This window comes from Trichosurus vulpecula, chromosome 9 (genome assembly GCF_011100635.1).
Source record: "Trichosurus vulpecula isolate mTriVul1 chromosome 9, mTriVul1.pri, whole genome shotgun sequence".
NCBI classification, from domain to species: Eukaryota; Metazoa; Chordata; class Mammalia; order Diprotodontia; family Phalangeridae; genus Trichosurus; species Trichosurus vulpecula.
The window spans coordinates 192,316,202-192,338,200 of record NC_050581.1 but is presented as its reverse complement, the minus strand read 5'-3'; the positions used below and the strand labels follow the sequence as shown (position 1 = coordinate 192,338,200).

General features: G+C 54.2%; 1 protein-coding gene across 2 annotated transcripts in view; it reads right to left on the bottom strand.

Moving 5' to 3' along the window:
• Nucleotides 1-21,999, bottom strand: part of TTC21A (tetratricopeptide repeat domain 21A) — a 41,755-nt gene that overhangs the window by 2,749 nt on the left and 17,007 nt on the right. For both annotated transcript variants that reach the window (XM_036738838.1, XM_036738839.1), the window contains 18 exons: nt 20,932-21,030; nt 19,534-19,726; nt 18,546-18,643; nt 18,118-18,318; nt 17,415-17,544; nt 16,154-16,311; nt 15,079-15,294; nt 12,594-12,832; nt 7,919-7,991; nt 7,687-7,797; nt 6,945-7,083; nt 6,647-6,750; nt 5,921-6,109; nt 4,667-4,777; nt 3,669-3,750; nt 1,434-1,584; nt 630-791; nt 130-322 (listed from right to left, as the gene is read on the bottom strand). In XM_036738838.1, the coding sequence (XP_036594733.1) occupies nt 130-322; nt 630-791; nt 1,434-1,584; nt 3,669-3,750; nt 4,667-4,777; nt 5,921-6,109; nt 6,647-6,750; nt 6,945-7,083; nt 7,687-7,797; nt 7,919-7,991; nt 12,594-12,832; nt 15,079-15,294; nt 16,154-16,311; nt 17,415-17,544; nt 18,118-18,318; nt 18,546-18,643; nt 19,534-19,726; nt 20,932-21,030 (2,649 nt within the window). The remainder of the gene's footprint in view (nt 1-129; nt 323-629; nt 792-1,433; nt 1,585-3,668; nt 3,751-4,666; nt 4,778-5,920; nt 6,110-6,646; nt 6,751-6,944; nt 7,084-7,686; nt 7,798-7,918; nt 7,992-12,593; nt 12,833-15,078; nt 15,295-16,153; nt 16,312-17,414; nt 17,545-18,117; nt 18,319-18,545; nt 18,644-19,533; nt 19,727-20,931; nt 21,031-21,999) is intronic.

Sequence of the window (21,999 nt, the reverse complement as noted above, 5' to 3'; positions counted from 1 at the left end):
CAGTGGCCCCAGCAGCTCCTCCCTTTCCAGGCCAGGGCCCGAGTGCCTGGCTGAGGGCGTTTTGGCCAGTGCCACATCTGTGATCCTGGCCTACTCATACTCGGCCCGGACTGCTCAACAGGCACTCACTTCTGTCTGAGCAATCTCGATGAAGGCCCCGAGGGCTGTCTCCACGTTGGCCTTCTCCTTGGTGGCCAGGAGGCAGTAACTCTGCAGCATCTTCAGCTGGTCCTGCCCCTCTTTGTTGTGAGGGTAGAACTCCCGTAGGAGCTTCTCTGCGGTGCGGACCCCATGCTGCTCAGACTCCTTCTTCTCTGTGGAACTGCTAGAGATTGAGAATGAATGGTGCCCATGGGCCTCTTGCACCTGGAAAGGGCCCTGCCCTGGGGCTGCTGACCTGTCCCCAGGGTCCAGCCAGGTCTGCCCTAGAGGGGCCTGCTGGCCTGGGCTGGGGGACTGCCCCCCCAGACTGGGCCTAGTGACTCCTCTCCTGGGCCGGAGCCGAGTGGGCCACCCTCCTGGGCCGGGGCCTCCGAGACTGGGCCTAATGACTCCCCTCCCGGGCTGGAGCCGGATGGGCTCCCACCTCCTGGGCCGGGGAGGGGTGGGGCTGCTGGCCAAAGGGTCACCTGTTCTCCATGGTGAGGGTCTCCAGTGCCTCTCCCCCCATGATCTCATTGTCCGGGTTGAGGCAGATCTGCACCATGTTGTAGGTGGCTCTCTGGCCCCAGTCACTGTCCTTCCGGGCCTTGTTGAGGTACTTCAAGGCTTCATTGGGCTGTCCAACATGCCTGGGGGAGGGAGCAGGAGCAAGGGCGCTGACTGGCAATGCCAAGTCACGCAGATCTTAATGATCCAGGGCTTCCCCCAATGCTGCTCAGCGCAGGCCAGCAGACAGTGCCCTCCAATATCCTGTGGTGCTGTGGTCATTATTATCATTTACCCGTTACTATTGCCTGCTCTGGCAAGTCTGAGCCCTTCACTGGACAAACACATTCCCCTTACATGCTGGATTTCTCTCCCTGGGCTGCATGCCTTAGCCTCAGTTTCCCCATCGGGAAGCCTAGGCTCAAGTCCTGCCTTCTGACACATCCTGGCTGAGCAACCATGAAGTCACTTCTCAGGGCTCCCAGGGATGGTGGTGCCAGCCCGCATTGGTGGAGGGAACTTGGGACTTTCCTCTTTTGATAAAATCCCAGGCTCTGACCTTACCCCCTCTATCCCTACTGAGGTAAGAACTCCACAAGGTTGTTCTAAGGAAGAGAAGGGGCAGCCTCGAGGCTGCCAAGAACCTTGGCCTTGAGCCTGGTTAGTGGGCTGGGGGTGGGGGCTGTAGCCAGTTGGTACTACAGAGCAGACAGAGGCTGCCTAGTGACCACCCCAACCCCTGCCCTCGGCCCCCAGCCCAGGCCAGATACCCGATGGAAACATACCAACAATAGATGCCTTTGCAATAGTTAAAACCTGGCTCCAGTGGAATCCGACTGGACACTTTCTTAGACAGCTCAAAGAAGGCTGGGGCATCCTCAAGCTTGCCGCTCCGTCTTAGCAGGTCGATCAATTTGTTTAACACTGAAAAATTGTCTTAAACAAGAAACAAAAAGGGCAGGGCCACCATGGCTACCAAGGCCTGGAACTTGGCATCCTGGGTCACGAGGCTGGGGTGGGGTGGCAGAGAAGGGGACACCCAGCTGGGGCAAAGTTCCAAGGCTCCCCCTGGTGAGGGCTACGCAGTGCAGTGGAATCAGGCCTCGATCTGGAGTCAGGAGCCCTGAGTTCAAATTCTGCCTCTTACTGCCCAAGAAAATTTGGGTCAAGCACCCGATGAACAGTTTTCTCATGTGTAAAATGAGGGGGTGACCCAGACAACCCTAAGGGTGCACTTGGGCTCTAAATCTTAGATAACCTACATTGAGTTGCTTACTGTCTCCAGATGGGAGATGGGAGGGCAGGACTTGTCTCCCTCCAACCCCCAGGGAAGTTGCAACAAAAGACTCTGGGATGTCAGGTGGATAACTGCCCAGAGGCCAATAGACACCTCCCCCCAGCTACACTCAGTATTATAAATCATATCGTAAACATGACTTTTCCTGGGGGAGTGCAGGTGGTGTTGGCTGCATTGGTCCAGGTCCCCCTCCCCCTCTGTTCTTGATCTGCCTCTACTTCCTGGCCTGTTCTAGCTTCCCAGGATGCTCTGGGTGGCCTGACTCTCCTTTGTGACACTCTCAGAGCCCTGCTTCCATTCCCAGGCTTTCTAGCCATATGGAGAAGAGCCAAGGGATGGGAGGGGCTTGCAAAGGGCATTTTCCATCAACTCACTTTCACTTTTCCTCAGTGTTTTTTGGTGGGACTGAGGGAAATCAGGGCAACTTAGGCAGAAGGGAGAGAGCCCTGGGACAAGGGTTGGTAGTCCCCTTTCCCTCTAGTTAGCTGTGAGGCCTTGGGGAAAGTCTAAGTTCTCTGGACCTCAGTTTCCCCTGCTGTCACATGAAAGGGTTGGACTGGGTGGCCTCTGACAGCCCTTCAAGCTCTGCCATTTTGTGTCTGTGAATGGGGATTGCTTAGTGTGAAGACCTGGCTCAGGTGTTTTGTGGCTGGTGACCATCAGCTGTGTAGCTGTACCAAGAGCCATGGGTGACAGGAGGGAGGGAGGGCCAGAGAAGAGGCCTGGGAGGAGGGCGTGTCTGCACACCCTGCTGACTTTGAGACTGAAGGGATGCCACATGTCACTGCAGAAGGCTGGCCTGGGATCTTATCTTAAGAATTTGTGGGGGACAGGAGAGACAAGATTGGGGGACTCATCTTAGAGAAAGGGACCCCAGATGGCCCTGGCAAGGCAGACGCTGCTTCTGAAGGCTGATCCTAATGGGGAGGGGCAACCAATCCTGCCCTGGGGAGGGGCCGAGGTGTCAGTAAGCAAAATAAGGCCTTTGGGCAGAGCAGGGGGCACCAGGTCACAGTGAATTCTCTTAGGTGACAGATGGCTCTCTTAGTCACCAACAGAAAGAAATTGGCAGATGATGTGCTCTGGGGCATGTCCCTAGAAGGCTTTCAATGACAGGGAACTCACTACCTCCCACAGAAGCTCTACCCTTTAGGAAGCTTTTCCCCAAACAGAGCCAAAGCTTGCTCCTCTGGAACTTCTCCCCATTCCTGCCAGAGGCCGTGCCCTCTAAAGCCAAGCAGGCTGTGTTTGACCGCTTTTGCCCAGGCAACCCTTCACAGGTTTGAGAAGTCATCACTTCTGCCTCAGTTTTTTCTTCTCCATCCTAAGCCTCTGTGATTTCTTCCCCCAGCCTTGTATGGCACAGGTTTGAGCCCCCACCACCTTACCATCCTCGGTGCCCGCTTCTGCATGGGCTCCAGTCCTCCACGTCCCTCTACAATGCTTGGGGCACCCAGGACTAAAGGCATCCAGGTGAGGGCCTAGTACTGGGGGCTGCCACCTCCTCCCTGTGGACTCTGGACTCCTGTTAATACGGCCCCAGATCCCACTAGCCCCACTGGCTTTGGGGGCTTCCCTCGAACCCTTGGGAAGGGATTGTGATTTCTGTCTTACAAATGGAAACTGAAGCCCTAGAGGTCCAGGCATATATGGTACATCCAATATGGGTGCCCTGGGCCAGGGGGCAGAATGGGCTGGGGGAAGTAAGAGCTTGGTTCCTTACCTGGGGCCTTTTCGAGAACCTGACGGTACAGATTGATAGCAGTTTCATATTTCTGTTTTCTGAACATCAGGTCAGCCATCATCTATGAGAGAATGGATGTACCTTTCAGCATCCATTTCAACATCTGGGAGAGCCTCATTGGGAACGAAAGGCCAAGAACACAGTAACGTAAGCCCTGACCACCGGAGGCTCTCTGGGCAGAGGTGGCCTCCAGCCCACTGCCTCCAGCCCTCCCTTCAGCTGTCCAGTGATCAGAGCCAGGCTCTCTCCTGCAGCCTCGGGGGCCTCCAACGGAGGTTTCAGCCTCACTCCCTCCCTACCAGAGTCTTCTTTTCCATCATTCTGGTCCCAAAGGACCTGGCTCCTGGGAGCTGGGGAGAGTCTCCCCAGAGAGAGGACCTGGGGAGACAATGGAGTCTGAGAGAAGCTGGAGGACACTAGCCCTTGACTTCCTCCCCACGCTAACGATGAGATCATTGCAAGCAGGGCCCAGGTGTCCGGCTCTTTGCCTCCTTACTTCTCTGTCCGCTCCCTCCCCTGAGGCTGGGCAGGGGCAGGGATGAGGACTGGGGGCAGAACTCACAGCAGTTAGAAATTCTGAAACGGGTCTGCTGGTGAAAGGAGAGGCAGTGGAAGCGTGGCTGACATGAGGTCTTTGCATTGTCTGTGGATTTAATTTATTCAGAGGCTCATTAGCCAGCCCCGCCCCTTTTCTGGCCCTAGCGCCCAGCGCTGGGCACGCCTCCCAGCTGGGGAGAGTGTGGCTAGAGGGCCGGGGGAGCCCCTCAGGTGTCTGTGAGGACAGCATGGACTCCCTACTTGTCTCCTGGGTTTTTTTCCCTTATGGGATATCCCTCTTAAGAAATCGGGGGCAGAAAGTAGCCAAAGCATCTGCCTCTGCCTGGACGTTTGGTGCCAAGGGGAAGAACTGCCCGCTGTGGAGAGAAGAGAAAGGAAGCCTCCTCTGGCCCGAAACGGGAGCCGTGGGGGGCCCTTACCACACTGGCGGTCTCGTGGCTCTGGTCACTCTGCAGCAGAATGGCGCAGTGGTGCTCACAGGCATCCAGGTCCCCTTGGATCAGGTACAGCTGGGCCAGCTCCAGCATCACCTGGTGAGACAAGGGCAGTGGCTTGGCTGGCCCCTCGCTGGCCAGTGCTGACTGAGGATGCTCTGTGTCAAGATCGGGTGGTGCAAAGGGCTCACGGTGGGGGTGGGGACGCTGGGAGCTCTTGGAGCCTCAGTCTCCTTAGCTGTAAAGTGAGATCCCTTCCACTTCCACATTTGCCATCCTAAGATTTATTGGATGAGTGACTAGATGTCTGAGCCCGTGGGCCTCTGTCTGCTCATCTGTAAGATGGGGACGAGAATATTTATACTTTTACAGGGAAGAAGCGTGGCTGGGCCTGGTAAAGGCTTGTTGAATCCAATTGAGTTGGCTTTCTAAAATCAGTCCTTCAGGCCAGTCAATAAGCATCTGGAAAGTGCTTCACTGTGTGCCAGGCCCTGGGGATCCAGAGAAAGCCCTCAGGCCCACCGGGCTGGGTGTACTTGTCCACCTTCCCCCTAGGAATGCCATCATTGGGAGATCTCCCCGTCCTTCAACCTCTGGCTGCCGGCGGCTCCTCTGACTGTCCAGCAGAGCCAGAGACTCCAAACCGCCGAAGGAGGGAGCCGGGCCAGTCAGCCCTTCCGTGTTCCACCCAGCTGCACGTTGGTGGGTGCCTTCTCACTGCTCCTCCCCTCCAGCTCCCCCAGGAGAGGGCAGCCCCTCTTCTTCGGATTTGCATTCCCAGGGCTTAGCTCAGTGCCCGGCAGCTAGGAGGTGCTTAATACATTTGGATGGCATTCTAACGTGAATACTAGGGACAGCCTCCCAGAGACATTCAGAGTAGATGGAAGGTGGCGTGAGAGGGGAAGGCCTCCCTAGAGTTCCCAGGGCAGGCCCTGATTGGTTTGTTCAATCATACTCAGAGGGTGTTTTTCCTACACAAGAATGCTGTCTAGAATTACAAGGAAAGTCATTTCATTATGAAAAAAAAAAGCATTACAAACACCACCTTTCTATTTATGGCCCTTCTGGAAGGATTTCAAGGAACAAATTAGGACGAGCTGGAGGAGAAGGAACAGGCCCTTCCCAGCTCTGGCCCCAGCCCTGGAGCCACTTACAGTTCTTGGCAGAGGCCAAGGCAGAGCCCAGGGTCCCATCAATCTCCCCCAGCCCAGGCTGGCTTCAGCCACAGCCCTTACTCACCTTGTTGTCTATCGGGGAGTAGGACAGGGCGTCCTTATAGGCCTTGACAGCCTTAGGGTAATCCCTCTCTGAGAGGTGCTGCTGCCCAAACTGGGCACAGATCCAGGAAGCCAACTGCTTCTGGGAAGGAAGCATCTCCGGCTGCTCCAGGGGTACCCGCTTCAGTATCCTAGACTGGACGTCCAAGGCCTGCAGGAACCAGCAGGGCACATTCAAATGTCAGGCACTGACTAGCAGCCTGGGTCCATTCGCTTACCCCCTCTAAGTGCCTGCCAGTCAAGCATGGGCCATTGTCAGAAATAGTAACAAAAGAGGACATCTCTGTAACTTAGTAAGATTCACAAAGCATCCTGCATGCACCTCGCTACAGCTCTGTGAGGGAGGGGCAGTCATTCTGCAGAGGAGGAGAATGGCAACAGAGGGGTTGAGTGACTGGTCCAGGGTCACAGGACTAACAAGTATGGGAGTTGGGATTTCCTGAGTCCAAGTCACATGCCACCTCTCCAGGACCATCCACCAATTATCCACTCAGTCACAGAATCTCAGAGTGGTAGAGGACCTGAGAAGAGCCCCAGGCCACAAAGGAACTTCCCTTCCCCCTTGGGTGGTGAGTGTTCTGGACCCTCTGCTCTGCTTGCTCAAGCTGCCCAGCACCCTGCGCTCTGCTCCCCGATGCCCAGGTCCTTGTGAGACCCAGAACAGAGCTCGCGTCGATGTCGGTGCTACCTTGTTCAGAGTCTTCGTCACTTCTTCCTTTTTGTGATTCTTATACACTTTAGCGAGTAAAAGCCAGCACTTGACATCGTTCATCATGGAAGGGATGTCATTAACTAAAAAGCAGAGAAAGGTCTTCTGAGTCCCGGCACCACACGGGGGGTGGGGGCCGCCTTCCCTCGCAGGTACGGCAGCTGCCCTCGGGCCCTGCGGCGACCCCCAGGAGAAGCCGGCTGACTCCTCTCCTCTCCTCCCCCCCTCTCCAGACGGGCGAGGCGGAGATGCGGGAAGCCTCCTAAGGGGCACGCACCAAAGTCGCGGTCCAGGGCCTGCTTCAGCACCTTCTCCGCCTTGTTGAACTTCTTGAGCTTCAGGAGCAGCTCGGCGAGGTCGCAGCGCAGGAAGTCCTGCCCACTTATCTTCTGCGCCGCTTCGTAGTAATTGATGGCCTTAAGGAAAAGACCCGAGGCTTCAGCGGCCTGCCCCCGGAGCAGCGCTGGGAGACGGGGCTTGGGCATTGGAATGAGCCTGTCTGATATAAAAGGAAAGGCCCCTGGCTGGGCAGGCCCTGGTTTATGCATGAGCCCAAGCAGAGCTCTCTGCTTGCAGTCACAGTTCTTGGGGAACCCACTGGAGCCCCCCATGGGGCAGAGGTGCACTTAGCATCTTTCTCTTCTCTCCTCCAGACCCTCTGATCTAGGGACCCCTGTACTGGTACCCATCCCCATGCCCCACACTAAGCCTGGCTGGAGGAGGTCCTGAATGAATGTGTGTATATGTGTGTGTGCCCATGGGGATGGGGTTAGTCTTGGGCCGGAGGGAGGCTTTGCCCCCTTCTGTGGCCCAAGGTCTCCTTCCCCTCCTGATGGCACCATGTGCCTGGCTAGGGACTGGGTGGGGCCAGGGGCTCCCAGATCCCTCCCTCTGGGCACACCTGCTCCCTGTAATCAGCACATGAACAGGTGAAGTAAAGGGTGTGCAAGACTTCCTGGTGGAGGGATTGAATACCCACAGCAAGGATCCCATCTCCCTGAGCTCCTGCCCCTACTGACCTTATTATACTGGTGAGTTTTCACATAGGCTTGCCCAATCCTGCTGACCAGGGAGGCGTCGTGAGGATTCTTTCGATAAGCTTCGTCATACACCTCCAGAGCCTTCTCGGGCTGACAAGGGAGGGGCAAAGAAAAGAGTGTTTCCAGCACCCCTAGCCCCACCTCCAACGACAAAACAGGGGCTCTGGAGTGGCCAGAGGTAGTGGGCTGGGGACCCAGGAGAACTGCTCACCTCCTGAATATTCATGAAGGCATCACCCAGGAGGAGGCTGGTGTGGGGGCCTGGCAAGTGTTCACAGAGTTCTCTGCAAAAGAAACCCGCATGGATGAGAGAGGAGACCCCGGGCCAGGCAGGGCTGCACACCTAGCTCCCATTGGAATCCCTTTTGTTCCTATGGGGCTTTGGGAGTAGTCAGAGGGCTTCACACATAATACTTCATCCCATAGAATCCCCGAGCGTGGGCGCTCGAAGGAACCTTCCTGAGCACCTGTGCCCACAGCTCTATTTTACAGATGAGAAAGCCGAGGCCCAGGGGAGGGAAGGCACCAGCCGTGCAGGGAGTGAGCTTCCCAACACACCCGTGCGGGGCCGAGGGGAGCGCTGTTCCCATCTAACAGATGATGAATTGAGCCCCAGAAAAATCCAAGTTGGCCAACGATTATGGTTTAAACCTAGGACTCTCCTGTTAACTGCCTCGTCAGAGGAGGGTGGGCCATGTTTGCTCTTATTGGCCTGACCATGTCAACCCCGGCTTCTCCATGAACTCCAGGGCCAAAGACCAGAGTTACCTATTCATCTTCTTCCTCTACTCTACAGGTCAGTTCCACCCTCTGTCCATCCTGTGGTTCCTCACACACCATCTCCTACCTCCAGACCTTTGCCCTAGCATCTGACACACGTCTGGCACAAAGCAAGCAAACAATGCTTGTTGACCGTCTGATGTCTTTGCTTTCCAAAGGAAAGCTGCTCTTCGTGCTGGGAAGTTGAATTTCCTGTGCGAGGCTGGGAGAGGGACCAGAAGCCAGGTCACTAGCCCCAGCCTCCTGGTCACGCGTCACAGAGAGGAGGCAGGCCGCAGGGATGGGCTCCTCCACTGGGCCACCCTTAATAATGACTCCATTAGAAGGGTTGCAAAGCATAGGACACACCTTATCTCACTGGATCCTCCCCATGACTCTGTGAAGGGGAATTAGCTCCATTGTACAGATGAAGAAACTGAGCTAGCTGCTTTGCCCTTGGTCACACAGCTAGGAAGTGTCAGAGACAAGAGCCAAACACAGACCTTCCTAAGTCTAGTACCCTGTCCCTGTGTGCCAGGAAGGCCGCCTCCCTTGGCCACAGGAGTACAGAAACAGCGATCTTCAGGCCAGCGCAGACCGCCCCTGATGAGGAGGACAAATCTCCTCCTCCCCCAGAAGATGGGGTGTGAGGGATTCTGAGGGCACCTATCCTGGCTTCTGATTGTAGCCCAGGTCCTCCTAGCCCTGGAGGCAGCTGGGTGCTGAGCAGGCTCACCAGAAGGCAGAGTTAGAGCACAGAGGGTTACATTCATCCTCCTCTGATCTTCCAGCAATACAACCCCCAGACTCCCCATCACCAGTGGGACAGGGCCACACCCAACAATGGCACCTGCCGTGGCCCAGGAAGGCATCGCCAGTGGGACAGGGCCATGCCCGACAAGGGTGCCTGCTGTGGCCCAGGAAGGCAAGGCAAGCTACTTCCTCTGGCTCTTGACTCTCGACCAACATTATGACCCTGAGGTCAGTCTCTTCACCTTCACTTCCATTTATCACAACAGTCACCTCTAATGCGGTTATAATAAGGACCAAGAATGCAGAAGCCAGAGCTCTGTGGGAAATCCTGCCTGGCCCAGTGTATTGGGCCTTTCTTAGTGCACTGGATTCTTAATGGATTTGTATCAGGATCCCTAGCACTTAGCATGGCACCTGACAAGTTTTCATCCATCCATCCATCCATCTATTCATTCATTCATCCATCCCTCCATTCATTCATTCATTCATTCACTGGGGCTAGTGTGGGGTCCTTCAATTTAAAAAACCCAACCCATTACTGAGACTGTGGAGGGCCTGGAGAGGATATAGAGTGTTCTAGAGTCAGAGGCAGCTGGAGCCTCCTGGGGAAGGCCAGGCCTGTATCTTGGAGAAGAGCTGAACAAAGGTGACAAGGTGGGCTGGCTCTTTCTAGTGGTGAGCTGGGATGGGGAAGTGGAGGGTAGGTCTGTGGGACCTTTTTTATTTAAATATTTTGATAACTGTATTTCATCATAATTGGTTTCCTTTGTAATTTTATATGTTTTATTTCTTGCATTTAAAAATCCTCTTCTGAGATAGGGTCCAAAGGCTTTCCCAGATGCTGCCCAAGGAGATACCCCTCCTCCAAGACAATCAGGTACAGAGAGGTAACTATTTACATTGATGGAGGGAGTTTCCTCACTTGGGAGTCCCCTATGCCAATGAAATCACAGGCCTAATCTTTATCCCTTCTTGTCCTTAATTCTCTAGAGGTGAGAGAATTCTCTAGCTTGGAAGTCAGTACACAGTCCAGTTTCCACACCTCTGGAGACACCTCTGGAGAAACCTCTGGAGAATTTCTCCAGTTTCCTAAATCATCCCTTAGGTGGCAGTGGTAATGGGCAGAGTCAAAGAGGCTTCTCCTTCTCTGGCTAGAAGACAGGGTCTTAGTCTCAGCTCCATCATCCTAGAACTGGGCATTGTGGGGAGGAAGGCCAGGGTGGCTGGGCCGACCTCCTGGTTCTAGCCTTCACTCAGTGCCCAGTACTGTGCCTGGCCCTGAGAACAGACTTCCTGACTGTTTGCTCACTAACTATTTTGTCTTTGTGCTCAGTGACTCCCTGGTCCTGCCAAGGCACAGTTCATTGCAGCGTTGACCACCCAGATGCTTGCAGAGGCTCCCTGAGCTTTCAGGACACTGCAGGATGTCTACAGAATCAATGATAACTCAACCTTCTTCAGCTGATTCTTGCCCACCTTCCCCCCATTCCTAGTTTTGTCCCTGGTCCCAGCTAGGGGATCAACCCTCACTGGGGGATTTGTGAGGAGAGGGAGCCCATGCCAAGGAGTCCTCCGGGGCCTCATCATGCTGCAGAGGTAGGGAAATGGAAAGACAATTCCTCCTAAGGATGTTTCCAAAAGCTTTCCAAGGGTGAGAGGCTGCTGGCAGCACTGAGAATACCAGGGACCTGGATTCAAATCTGGCCTCAGAAACTTACTAGCAAGTCCTTTACCATCTGCTTGCCCCCATCTGTAAAATGAGGGGGGTGGGCTTGCCCTGAAGGGGCTCTTCTGACTCTAAATCTACGACCCTGTGTTGGTAACCAAAAACGTGCTCCTTAGCACTTAGTCAACAAGTGCCCTTGACTAGTTTGGCTTTTTCCCCCTGAACTGAATGCTGTTTGTATGTTGGATTGGAGTAAGCTTGTCGGCCCCTTCACCTTGCTTCCCTTGCTTAAGCAGATCGAAAGAACCTGTGCTTTCCCCGGTGTACCTTACACCCCCGCAGAAGCCAGATGGTTAAAAACAGCTTCCGTTGGAGCCAGAGGCTGCTACAGCCACAGCCACAGCCGAAGCTGAAGCAGGAGCTGCCGGTAGCAGAGCTGACCTACAGGAGGAAGCTGAACAAGGACTTGAGGCCAGTGGGTAATCTTTTTACCATAGAGAGGAAGCATGTATATGATTTTGCTGTACACCATCATGCTTCTCTGTGGCCTCCTGGTTACTCTTGTGAGGCGGACTTATTGGGCCTGGAAGCTTTTGATCAATATATCAAAATGGGGATGCTGGTTCATGGGTTGGTTACTGTGGAGCCTAAATATATGCTTTGATTCTTCTGCCTCCTACTTTGAGAATCCCTTATATCCAGCGGTTCCGAACCTTTCAGACATATATATGATCCTCTTTGAAATTATAAACTCTGCCCTCCTAATACAGACCCCCTACATTTGTGTGTTTTTACAATGACATCTCTAACTGGGTCTTGGAGTCCTGAGTTCAAATCCAGCCTTAGGCACTTATTATCTGTGTGATTCAGGGCAAGTCATTGACCTCTCTGTTTGCCTTGGTTTCTTCAGCTGTAAGATGGGGATTCTAACACCCCCTGCTTTTTCCCAGGCTTGTTGTAGGGATCAAAGAAGATAACACATATTCATGTATGTTGGGTTACTTTGGCACCTCTAAGAACTATAGAAATGCCAGCTAGATCATCGCTATTAGACAGAACCAGTGTTCCTGGAGCAAATGTTAATCCAATCAGGGTGAAGGAGGGAGGCAGGGCTGGAAATCCCTAAAGGGAAAATGGCAGCCCAGGGCCAGTCTGGCCTTGGAGGAGGCATTTCAGAGAGGCTGAACTACCCTGGCTTCCCCCCTCCCCTCTGCCAGGAGAAGGCAGGGCAGATGAGGGGGAAAGATAAGCGTTTACGTAATGCCCACTATATGCTAGGCATTGTGCTAAGCGATACTCACACCATCCCTGGGTCACACAGCTGATAAGCGTCTGAGGCCAGATTTGAACTCAGGTCTTGCTGAGTCCAGGCCCAGCATTGTGTCCACTTCAGCTGCCCCAGGAGAGGTTGGCTGTCCCATGAACACGCTTTTCCTCCAGTAATGGTGGGTGGAGCTCTTTCTGGTGAGGCTCCCTGCCCCTCCAGGCTGTGCAGCTCAGGGTCTGGGGACACTGACCCCTCCAAGCTGGTGCTGTGGCAGGAGCCAGAGCCGCCAGCCTGGGCAGCATGGAGCATCCCCTGCTGGTGCTGGGAGCACCTCCCTGGCCTCTACCACCTCTGGGCCTCCAGATCTTCCTTGGAGGTGATGCTGAGGGTGTCTGGCAGGGAGGACCCTGCCCCCCACCCCCCTGGGTCTGCTGGCGTTACCTGTAGCAGCCGATGTAGAGCCGGATATCTTTCCTCGTGTGAAGGTAAATGTGTGCCATCTTCTCCTTGGCCTCCGTGTAATAGGGCTGCTTGGGGGTGATGTTTCTCAGCATTCCAAGTGCCATCTCCACGTTCCCCTTGCTCAGAGCCAGGTCCACGTTGGCGATGGTGATGCGTATCTCCTCAGGGGTGCCACTGAACTCGTTAATAGCGTCCTGCATGATCTTGGTGGCTTCATGCTGGGATAATGAAGCAAACAAAGGCCTTCTGAATTAAATTAGTAAGGATAGGAAGACTGCTAAATACGGAATGTGTGTGTGTGTGTCGGGGTGTGTGTGTGTGTGTGTGTGTGTGTGTGTGTGTGTGTATCGGGGTATGTGTGTGTGTGTGTGTCAGTGTGTGTGTGTGTGTGTGTTCTGTGTTCTGTGTGAGTTCCTGACCCTCCAGCCACTATACCCGATGCCTCTTGTGCTGACAGAGGCAGGACTGGGGGGATTAGCAGGATGCTGCTGCCACAGCCCTGGTGTGAATGCATGAGAGGCATGATGACTGGGGTCATGAGGAGCCATCTCATGTCTGGGGGCCTGGGTGAAGAGCAGCAGCTAGAACTGGCCTGGAGCTGGGAGTCCAGAGGGATGGGGCCCAGGTGAGGAGCCTCCTCTGGAGGCAAGTGGAGCCTCCCTCAGACCTCATCCATCCTGAGCCCCTGCTGACCATGCCCCACCTCCCCGGGCTTCCAGGACACTCTGGTCTCTGCCTCCCCTCTTGCCTGTCTGCCCATTTGCTGGATCAACCATATTCCAGCCCCAGCTGGAGTGTGTCCAGCCGGGGTCTGCCCTGGGCCCCCTTCTCTTCTCTCTCTGTCAGCTCCCCTTTGCACGGTCGCTAACTCCCTGCCTCCAGCCCTCATCTCTCTCCCGAGTTCTCATCCAGCCATGTCAGTCCCGTGATGGCTGGGCCTCTACTCCTCGACATCCCAGGGCCCATTCAAATACCTCATCACCTCCTTTCTCGTCATTCCCCACAAACATACACACACAAAGCTGCTCTTCCTGAAAACATCCTTATTTCTACAGAGGGCAGCCTTCTTCTAGGCTCCGATTCCACAGCCTCAGGCCATCTTGGATTCCTCTGCTTCTCCTCCAGCACATGTCCACACAGTGGCTCAGTCTTGTTGATCAATCTTAGGGCCACAATGTCTCCACTCACATAGCCTCTATCCTGCTTACTTCTGCAACAGCCTCCGGATGGTTGGGCCTCCCTGCTGTGGCCCATCCTCCCCAGCGTCCTGCCCTGTAAGGCACAGGTCTCCCCTGCTCAAGAAGCACCAATGGTTCCTATTGCCTCTAAGGCCCCAGCTGGCTCTCAAAGTCCACCAGGCCCCAGACTTCCTTTGCCTTCACCCCCTCCATGCTCAGCCATACTAGCCTAACTGGCCTTCAGTCTTGTGAGATGCCCACCTTCCAGGAGACCTTCCCCAGGGTCCAGCTATGGGGCTGCCCATCAGTGAAGTCTTACTGAACCCCCAGCTAGGCATCTTCTCCCCTGCTGAAATGCTGCGGCCTGTCTCCCAGAGAAGGTAAGCTCCCGGCAGGCAGGGGCTGCTGGCTTGACTATCTTTGCACCTCCAGTACCCAGCCCAGTGCTTTGGGTAGAGAAGGCTGGTGAGAAGCAAATGGCTCCATCTTTCCTGGCCCAGCCCTATCACCTCTCCTAGCCGGGGCCCTGGACGGTGAGCCGAGCGGTGTACCAGGGCCAACCCCAGGGCTCGGGGTGACTTCTGAGAGTTCAAACTCCATAACTCTGGTTTAAGGAAACCTGAGAACAAGTTTGGGAGTTTGGGTTCGTTCTTTCACTCCCACAGGAAACGCCAGGCTTTACACTAAAGGTCTCTAGGTGGCAGCAGTGGAGAGAGCCCTGGGGGTGGAGTCAGGAGGCCCTGAGTTCAAATCCAGAGTCAGACACTTCCGAGTGGGTCCCTTAACTTGTCCGCCTCAGGTTCCTAACTGTAAAGTGGGGCTACTAACAGCACCCAGTGTTGTGAAGATCAAACATACTTTGCAAACTTGAAAGCGCTATATTAATTCTAGCTATTAAAGCCACTATTTTCCTGAGACTTTTATGACTGATTTTTTTTCCATTAGAAATCTGGCAGCAATTTTTGATCAATAAATTAAAGTCATTTCTAGAGTCACCTAAAACATGGACAGTCTCCCCCTCCTCTCTGGGAAGGTCTCTAGACCATCCCTGGTGGCCATCTGGCCCTGGCTGCTGCTGCTGCTGCTGAATGTGGTCACCGTCTTAGCTGGGGCTTGGACAAGAGTGCTGCTGGGGTGTCCCTATATCTGGGGAGACTGGGAGGCTGAGGCCCAAGGGGCTCCTGGAATGCCCAGCGATGGAGCCAAGTCCCCCAGTCACGCCTGGGCTTCTGCCCCCCATGTCTTTGCCCACCTAGTTGGAGAGAAGAAGGTTCCATGTCTCTTACCAGTTCCCCATTTAAGCGCAGCGCATCGGCGAGTTCTAGCAAGATGGACACTCGCTCGCTGGGCTGGATACAAGAGCTTCTCGTCTTCTTGTTCTCCCCTTTCTTCATTGTGGGAAGCTTCATGATCATCTTGAGGGTTTTGATGGCCTCGGGGTAGTCTCCTGATTTGTTCAGGGCTCTTGCTTTGATGAAGTGATACAGTGGGTGATCACGCACCTAGGAGGTAATGAGTGCCCGTGGTCGGCAGACAAGTTGGCTTCGTAGACGCCAGGGCTGTGACGGGTCTGAGCAGCCCATTCGGCCCTTCCCTGTTTTCAGGTAGGCTCAGTGGGGGGACACGGCTGGTGGCAGATGGCTAGCGCACCAAGTTAGCACCAAGACCCACTGTGAGGGATGTGGGACAGTCAGGCCGAGGAATCAATAAATCTTACAAAGTGGAAGGGACCTTGGAGGTCATCTGGTCCAGTTTTCTACTTCCTACCCCCATGAGGAACTTCCCTCTAGAGGAGGGGTTCTTAGCCTGGGGTGGGAGGTAGGGCAGGATTCTGTGAACTTAAAAAAAAAAGTCAACAGCTGTGTTTCAATATAATCGGTTTCCTTTGTAATCCTGTGTATTTTATTTCGTGCATTTAAAACATGATTCTGAGAAGGGGACCACAGGATTCACCAGACTGACTGCGCAAGGGGATCAGGGCCCCTAAAAAGGTAAGAAGCCTCTTTGATAGATGGTCCCCAGGAGAGATCATGTGCCTGTGGACCATGGCTGAAGCTGTCTCAGGACCCTTAAAGATGGCAAGGAAGGGGAGTGGTGCCAAACATCACTCTGAAAGCTTAGCATGGAGGTCTAGGGACCTGCAGGACCCAGGGCCCCCAGAGGAAACAGGGGCCCCAGGGATGTAAAGGTAGCACCCCTACCCAGGGCCTCCCAGATAAGACACCAGGGGAGCCTGGGGGATTTGAAGTGGATATGTGAACAATGTGTTTGCCCTTGGGCCTAGTGCAGCTCAAAGAGGGCAGAACCTCAGCTTCCTGGCCATGCTCCTTGCCTGACTCCCCACCTCAGACACCCACCCACCTGGAAGTTGTGGCTGACTCCCAGCTCTAAGGAGTGGGAGCACATGGTGAAGTTTCCCTGAGACAGGTAGATCTGGGCCATCAAGAGATGAACGTCCGCAGAGGTCGGGTCGAGCTCCAGGCATCTCTGCAATGTGCTCTGAGCATTCTCTAGTTCTCCTAGGGAAGAGCAGCACCAGGTGTATGGCTTTGAACCCAGCAAACTTTGTCCCGTGGACGCCATCTTGGAATCACCAACTCAGCAGATCCAAAACAGAACTTAACATTTCCCCCCAGCCCCTCCCCACTTCCAAACTGTTTTCCTTTGAGGGCGTCACACTCTGCCTGGTCACCCAGCCTTGTGTCTTCTCTGCTCAAAGCCCCACATCCCAACAGCTGCCAGATCCTGCTGATTCTGCCTGGGCCATATCTCTTGCACCAGCCTCCTTTCTCCCCAGTTTGGGGCCTCATCCCTTCATGCCTGGGCTATTGCCATGGCTTCCAATGGGTCTTTCTACCTGCAGGGTCTCCTTTTACTATAATCTCCAAAGGCAGGTGTCTGACCGTGTCCCTTCCCTGTTCAGAAACCTTGGATGGTTCCCTTTTACCTCTAGGATAAAACAGATTCCTTCAGAGGGCCTTGAGGGTCGCCTCTACAATCTACCTTTAACAGCTTTTCCAAAAATTAGAAAGTAAACTCCAGTTTGACCCATCCTCACCCAACTAGTGCCTATGAGAGATCCCTGCTGTGCCTCCTCTTGGGGTTTGAGGAAGGATGCTAGGGTGGACCCTTTCTGCAGCCAGTAGAGAAGTCACCGTCAGTGGGAATGCAAGAATTAAGCTTCATATGAGCATCAACAACCACTAATTGTAGATTTCATTCAACCATACATATTTGAAAAATACCTACTATGTGCCAGGCTCTGTGCTGTGTGCTGGGGACGTGTACAGACCCCGGAAGGACATAGAAATAGAAGGCCCGCTACCTGTTCTCGAGGGGCTCCCTAGTCTCACTGGGAAGACGGGATAGCCACATACACAAATAACCAGCAGCATGTGTGAGGATTCAGAGGAAGGCCCTCTGTGAATTGTGGGGACATGGGGAGGTCTCTATGGAGAAGGTGAGAGCCTGAGCTGGGCTCTGAGAGCTGAGCAGGGAGGATGCTCCTGTCTGGGGAGCTGGGATAATCTGTGGAAGGCATCCTGGACACACTAGCATTCATCACGATGAGTCTCTTCTGGCCTGTTTGAGACTGGCCAGTGTGGCCGAGGGCTCTGCTTACCTGACAGGTACTTGACCTGGGCCATGAGATAAAGCGGGTCGATCAGAGCGGGGGCCACTTTGACCACTGGGTTTAGGATCACTGCTGCTTGTTTGAGGAGAGGAGATACGATCTGGCCTGGGGATCTAGGCTGGGAAGGAAATTTGGTCCTGGCTGTCAACATCTCAGCATTGCAGGAAAGGATGAAAGCCTTCAGCGCCTTCTCTAGGGACTTTTTGGAAAACCAAAGCCAAGGACTCTTCTGGGAGAATCTGTAGGTGGGGTGGGCTGGGGGCTGGACATTGAATGTCCTGCTGGCTGCTGTCCAGTCCAGCCCAGCCCCAGCTGTCTGTGGAAGGAGACCCTGGGTGGGGGCGGGGAGGTGGTCACTATTTCCTTTTGCATTTGAAGCACCCAGAAACATGAAGTGAATAGTACAAAGAGACTGCCCAACCATAAATAGGCTAAGAAGGGCTTAATCCATGACCTCAGGGCCATGGAAGCCAGCTTAGAGATGACCACCTAGGCTGCAGGGGCATGACTTTTTGGCCACATCCCTTCCTGAGGACCCTTTTTGACCCCTCTATGATCTGTGTTGGTGGAGGGACAAAAGGGCAGATGCCATAGGCCTTGAAGTGAACTCCATGAGGGCCAGACCTGCCTCCTGTCCCCCCTCAACCTCCCACCTCCTTGAGCAGGGCTCTGTCCACACTGTCTGACCCACCTGCCTGGGGCAGAAGAACAGGTATTCTTTCACGATGTTCACCAGGAAGATGGGATTGAGTTTCTCGAAGTACTCAACGCTGAGGGGGAGGCCTTGCATGTTGGAAAAGTGAAGCTCTGCCGCTTCCTTGAGGAGAGCTGTGGCCACTTGCTCACTTTTGTGCTTCTTGGAGGCCAACAGCGCCTGGAGGAAGGTGAGGACCTGCCAAGGGGAGTGAGTTCTGGGTCCCAGAGACTCCCCTTCCCAGCCTTCCCTGGGGTCCTGGACACATGGCAGGGGGTCTGTGGGCTGGCTGGGCCTTGGGATTCAGTCTTACCCCCGCCCAAGAACCCTCCCACAATGTCTAGCCTTCTCAGGAAGACCCCAGCTGGAGATGGGGAGGGAGAGAATGGAAGGGAAGGAGTGGGAGAAATAAGGTGACCTCTGACCTCAGACTTCCCCAGGGACAACTGAACTTCCTTTAAGAATTCCAGCTGTTGCTCTGCCTCCTCCAGGTTGCCCTCCAGGATCTGGCACCAGATGATGCCTGCAGTCCAAGGACACAGAGGGAAAAACCACAGTTGACCAACTGATGAGGAGACCCACTGTGTGTTGTGGGTTGCTGAGCACAGCCAAATGCCATCCTTCCTGAATCCCTCGGGGGCCCTGGGCACGGGTGCTTCTAGCAGGGAGTTTCCATGTTTTGCTGGGTTCATTTAAAGCTTACAGAAGGTATAAGAGGAAAAGTGGGGGATCAAGGTGGCCCCCCTGCACCTGTCCTTAATATGAGAGCCCCTAGGACCTTGGTGAAGAGTCCCGCCAGAATAGACCAGCCTCTGTCCCTCCTTCTTTCTTTCAGTGTCAGCCCCCAATGGCTGCCCAAGGGGAGGCCCCCCAGTTGTACCAAAGACCGAGGGAGGTCCACATGGAAGTCCTGGGGATTGTAGGTCCAGGCTTGGGTCCTCAGGGACCACAGCCTGTATAAATGACCCACCTGGGTAAGTCTTCTTTGAGCCCAAACTCTGCCTGGCCATAGGGTGAACTCAACAAGCATCTACTGTGCACTTACCACATATGAGGGACAGGAAGAAAAAGGAAACACCAGTCCTCAAGCTTCTTACATTCTAATGAAATGAAGGGGAAGGAGGCTCCCCACTTCCTTGGCAGAGGCAGGGGTGGGGTGGAACACTGCACTGAATGTCAGGGACTTTCAATGTCCTGGCTGATTTCACCAAAAATTTTTTCTCTCCTTCTCTTTTAAAAGAAAATGTTAGAAGGGATGCCTCTCTGGGAGGGGGAAATGTAAGTCAAGCCAAAAGAATGGCTATCAATACGATTATTATTTTAAAAAGGTGTCCTGTCACCATTCGGGCACACATAATTATCAGCTCAGGACACAGACTTCAGAGCACACCCTCCCCCCAGGCCAGCCTGGACCTGTCAGGGCTGCGATGCTGCTCTCATCCAGCTTCATTGCTTCTGTGTACCACAGAGACGCTTCCTTCACTCTCTCCTGAAGGATGAGCTGGTAGCCCAGCTCATTAGCAAATTGGGCATCTGAGGGCGCTGCCATGAAGGTGTGCTCGATGAAACCATAGATTTGCTGCAGGATTATCTGGTGCTTCCCACACTACAAGGAGAAACAGCACAGGGCCGGCCTTAGGGAGTGGAGCTGACCGGGCCCAAGGGTCCTTACCAGCTGGGGAGCACCTGGCCCCCAGGCCAGCCAAAGAAACAAGGGGGCAGCATCAGGCCTAAGAGTCAGGGCCACCAGGAAGGCCCACCTAGGTCTAGGTTACAAGGCACGACCCAAAATCCAGGATCTCAGGGCCAGAAGGGTCTTCTCTGTCATCTGGTCCAGCCCAAACTGGGGAAAAAGTCTCTGCTACAACAAACCTGGCAAATGGTCATCCAGCCCCTCATTGAAGATTTCCCAAAAGGGGGAAGAGTGCTGGCTGGTGGGAAGGTTTCCTGACCCTGTGCTCAGATGTGCCCCTCTGCATTGCCCCCTTGGTGCCTGGTCCATCCCCTCCCCTACCCCCCCCCCCAGGTGGCCACCAAGAATGAGGCTGCCACAATACCATAGGACACCTCTGAGGCCTCCCTTGCTGAATCTCCTCCACTCCTTCCACTGATCCTTTAACCACCCTGGGTGCTCTGCTGCCTTCCCATGCCCAGAACTGAACATGGGCCTCCAGAGGAGGTCAGACAGGCACTATAGAGCTGGGCTGTTCCTCCCCCCTTCTTTCTGAAAGCTCCACCCCTTTGATGCAGCCCCAGGTACCCAAGATGATGCTCTGGTCTCATAGTGAGCTTGGGCATCTTGGGCAGCCCATGAAGAAGCCCAAGATCTTTTTGCAGGCATGCCATTCATTCATGAGGCAACACCATCTGGTGGACAGATGCAGGGAGGGGGGGATCAAGGACCTGCTGCTTCCTGCCTTTGTGAGGTTGGCAAGTCACTGAGCCTGTCTGGGACTCAAACTGAGGAGGCTGGGCTGACCCATTTGGCCTCTGCAGTCCCTGCCCACCCTAGATGGTTCAGGATTCCTTCTACTAGCAGTTACCATGTGTCCGGCACTGGGCTTGGTGCTGGCGGGGCCACAAAGAATATGGCCCAGCCCTGGTCTGGGGGAGCTCACGGTAAGGAAGCAGAAGCAATGCATTTCCCGGGGACAGATTAGGCAAGAGCTTGTACAAGTGAGAGCAAGAGAATCCTCAGAGAAGGCGTGCATTTAGGCAGGGGTCCTTGCTCCAGCCTGGAAGGCTGGCTGGGTCGTCAGCTTGAGCTGGGCAGAGAGGAAAGAGGTGGAGGGGGCCGTTTTCCCTGCTTACCAATCGACTGATGACAATGACCTTCTTGAGATGGAGGCTCGGGTTCTGGGGTTCCTTGGTCTCCAAAGCCTTAATCAGATTTCTCACATGATTGATCGCCTGCAGGGAAAGGAAAGAAAAGCCAACACACGAGATAGGCTTCACCCCGACCTTGCCTGGGACCCCCGGCTTTTGCTTTTTAAACAGAGGGCTTTGTTCTCAATTTTTTTCTACCTACCAGGTACAGAAACCCCCCAATCAAAGCCAATCAGTAACTGGTTAGTTGTGTCTGGGTAGGTTATACTTCATCAGTCAACAGTTAATAAGCATTTATTAAGCACCTGCTATGTCCCAGGCAAAACAGGAGCTTGCCATCCAAAGAGGGGGAGGGGAAGACTTTGTATAAGCAGTCCTTTGGGAAGCTTCACAGCTTAGTGTATAAGAGCCAGAAGACCTGGATTAAAATCGGACACGTGCAGGCTGTTTGACCCTGGGCTGGTTTCTGAGCCACTCAGTCCTCTGGGCAATTCTCTAAGCCTCCCTAAGCAAGTACTGATTGCGGGAAAAGAAAATAATTGGTTGTGCCTGACACTCCCCTAGTGAGGAGGCTGCTTCTCAAAGCTACAGAGAGAAGGGTGTTGTGGTGTGGGGCTGCACAGGGGAGACTGCTGCCAAATGGAGGAATGAATGAGAAAATGAGATGCTGTTTCGTTGTTTTCCAGGATGTTTGACTCTGTGACCCCAGTTGGGGTTTTCTTGGCAAAGATGCTGCAGCGGTTGGCCATTTCCTTCTCCAGCTCATTTTACAGATGAGGACACTGTGGCAAACAGGGTGAAGTGACTTGCCCAGGGTCACACAACTAGTAAGTGTCTGAGGCTGGATTTGAACTCCGGTCCTCCTGATTCCAGGTCCAGTACTCTATCTACTGAGCCACCTCTGCCCCAAAAAACATTCCTTAGGTGTTTATTATGTGTAAGGCACTGTATGAAGTGCAGGAGGGCACACATGGAAGCCTAGAAATCTCTCGTTTCCAAGGAGCTCCCCTCTGTTTAATGGAGATAAAAGACCTAGGAGGTTTCAGGGAAAAG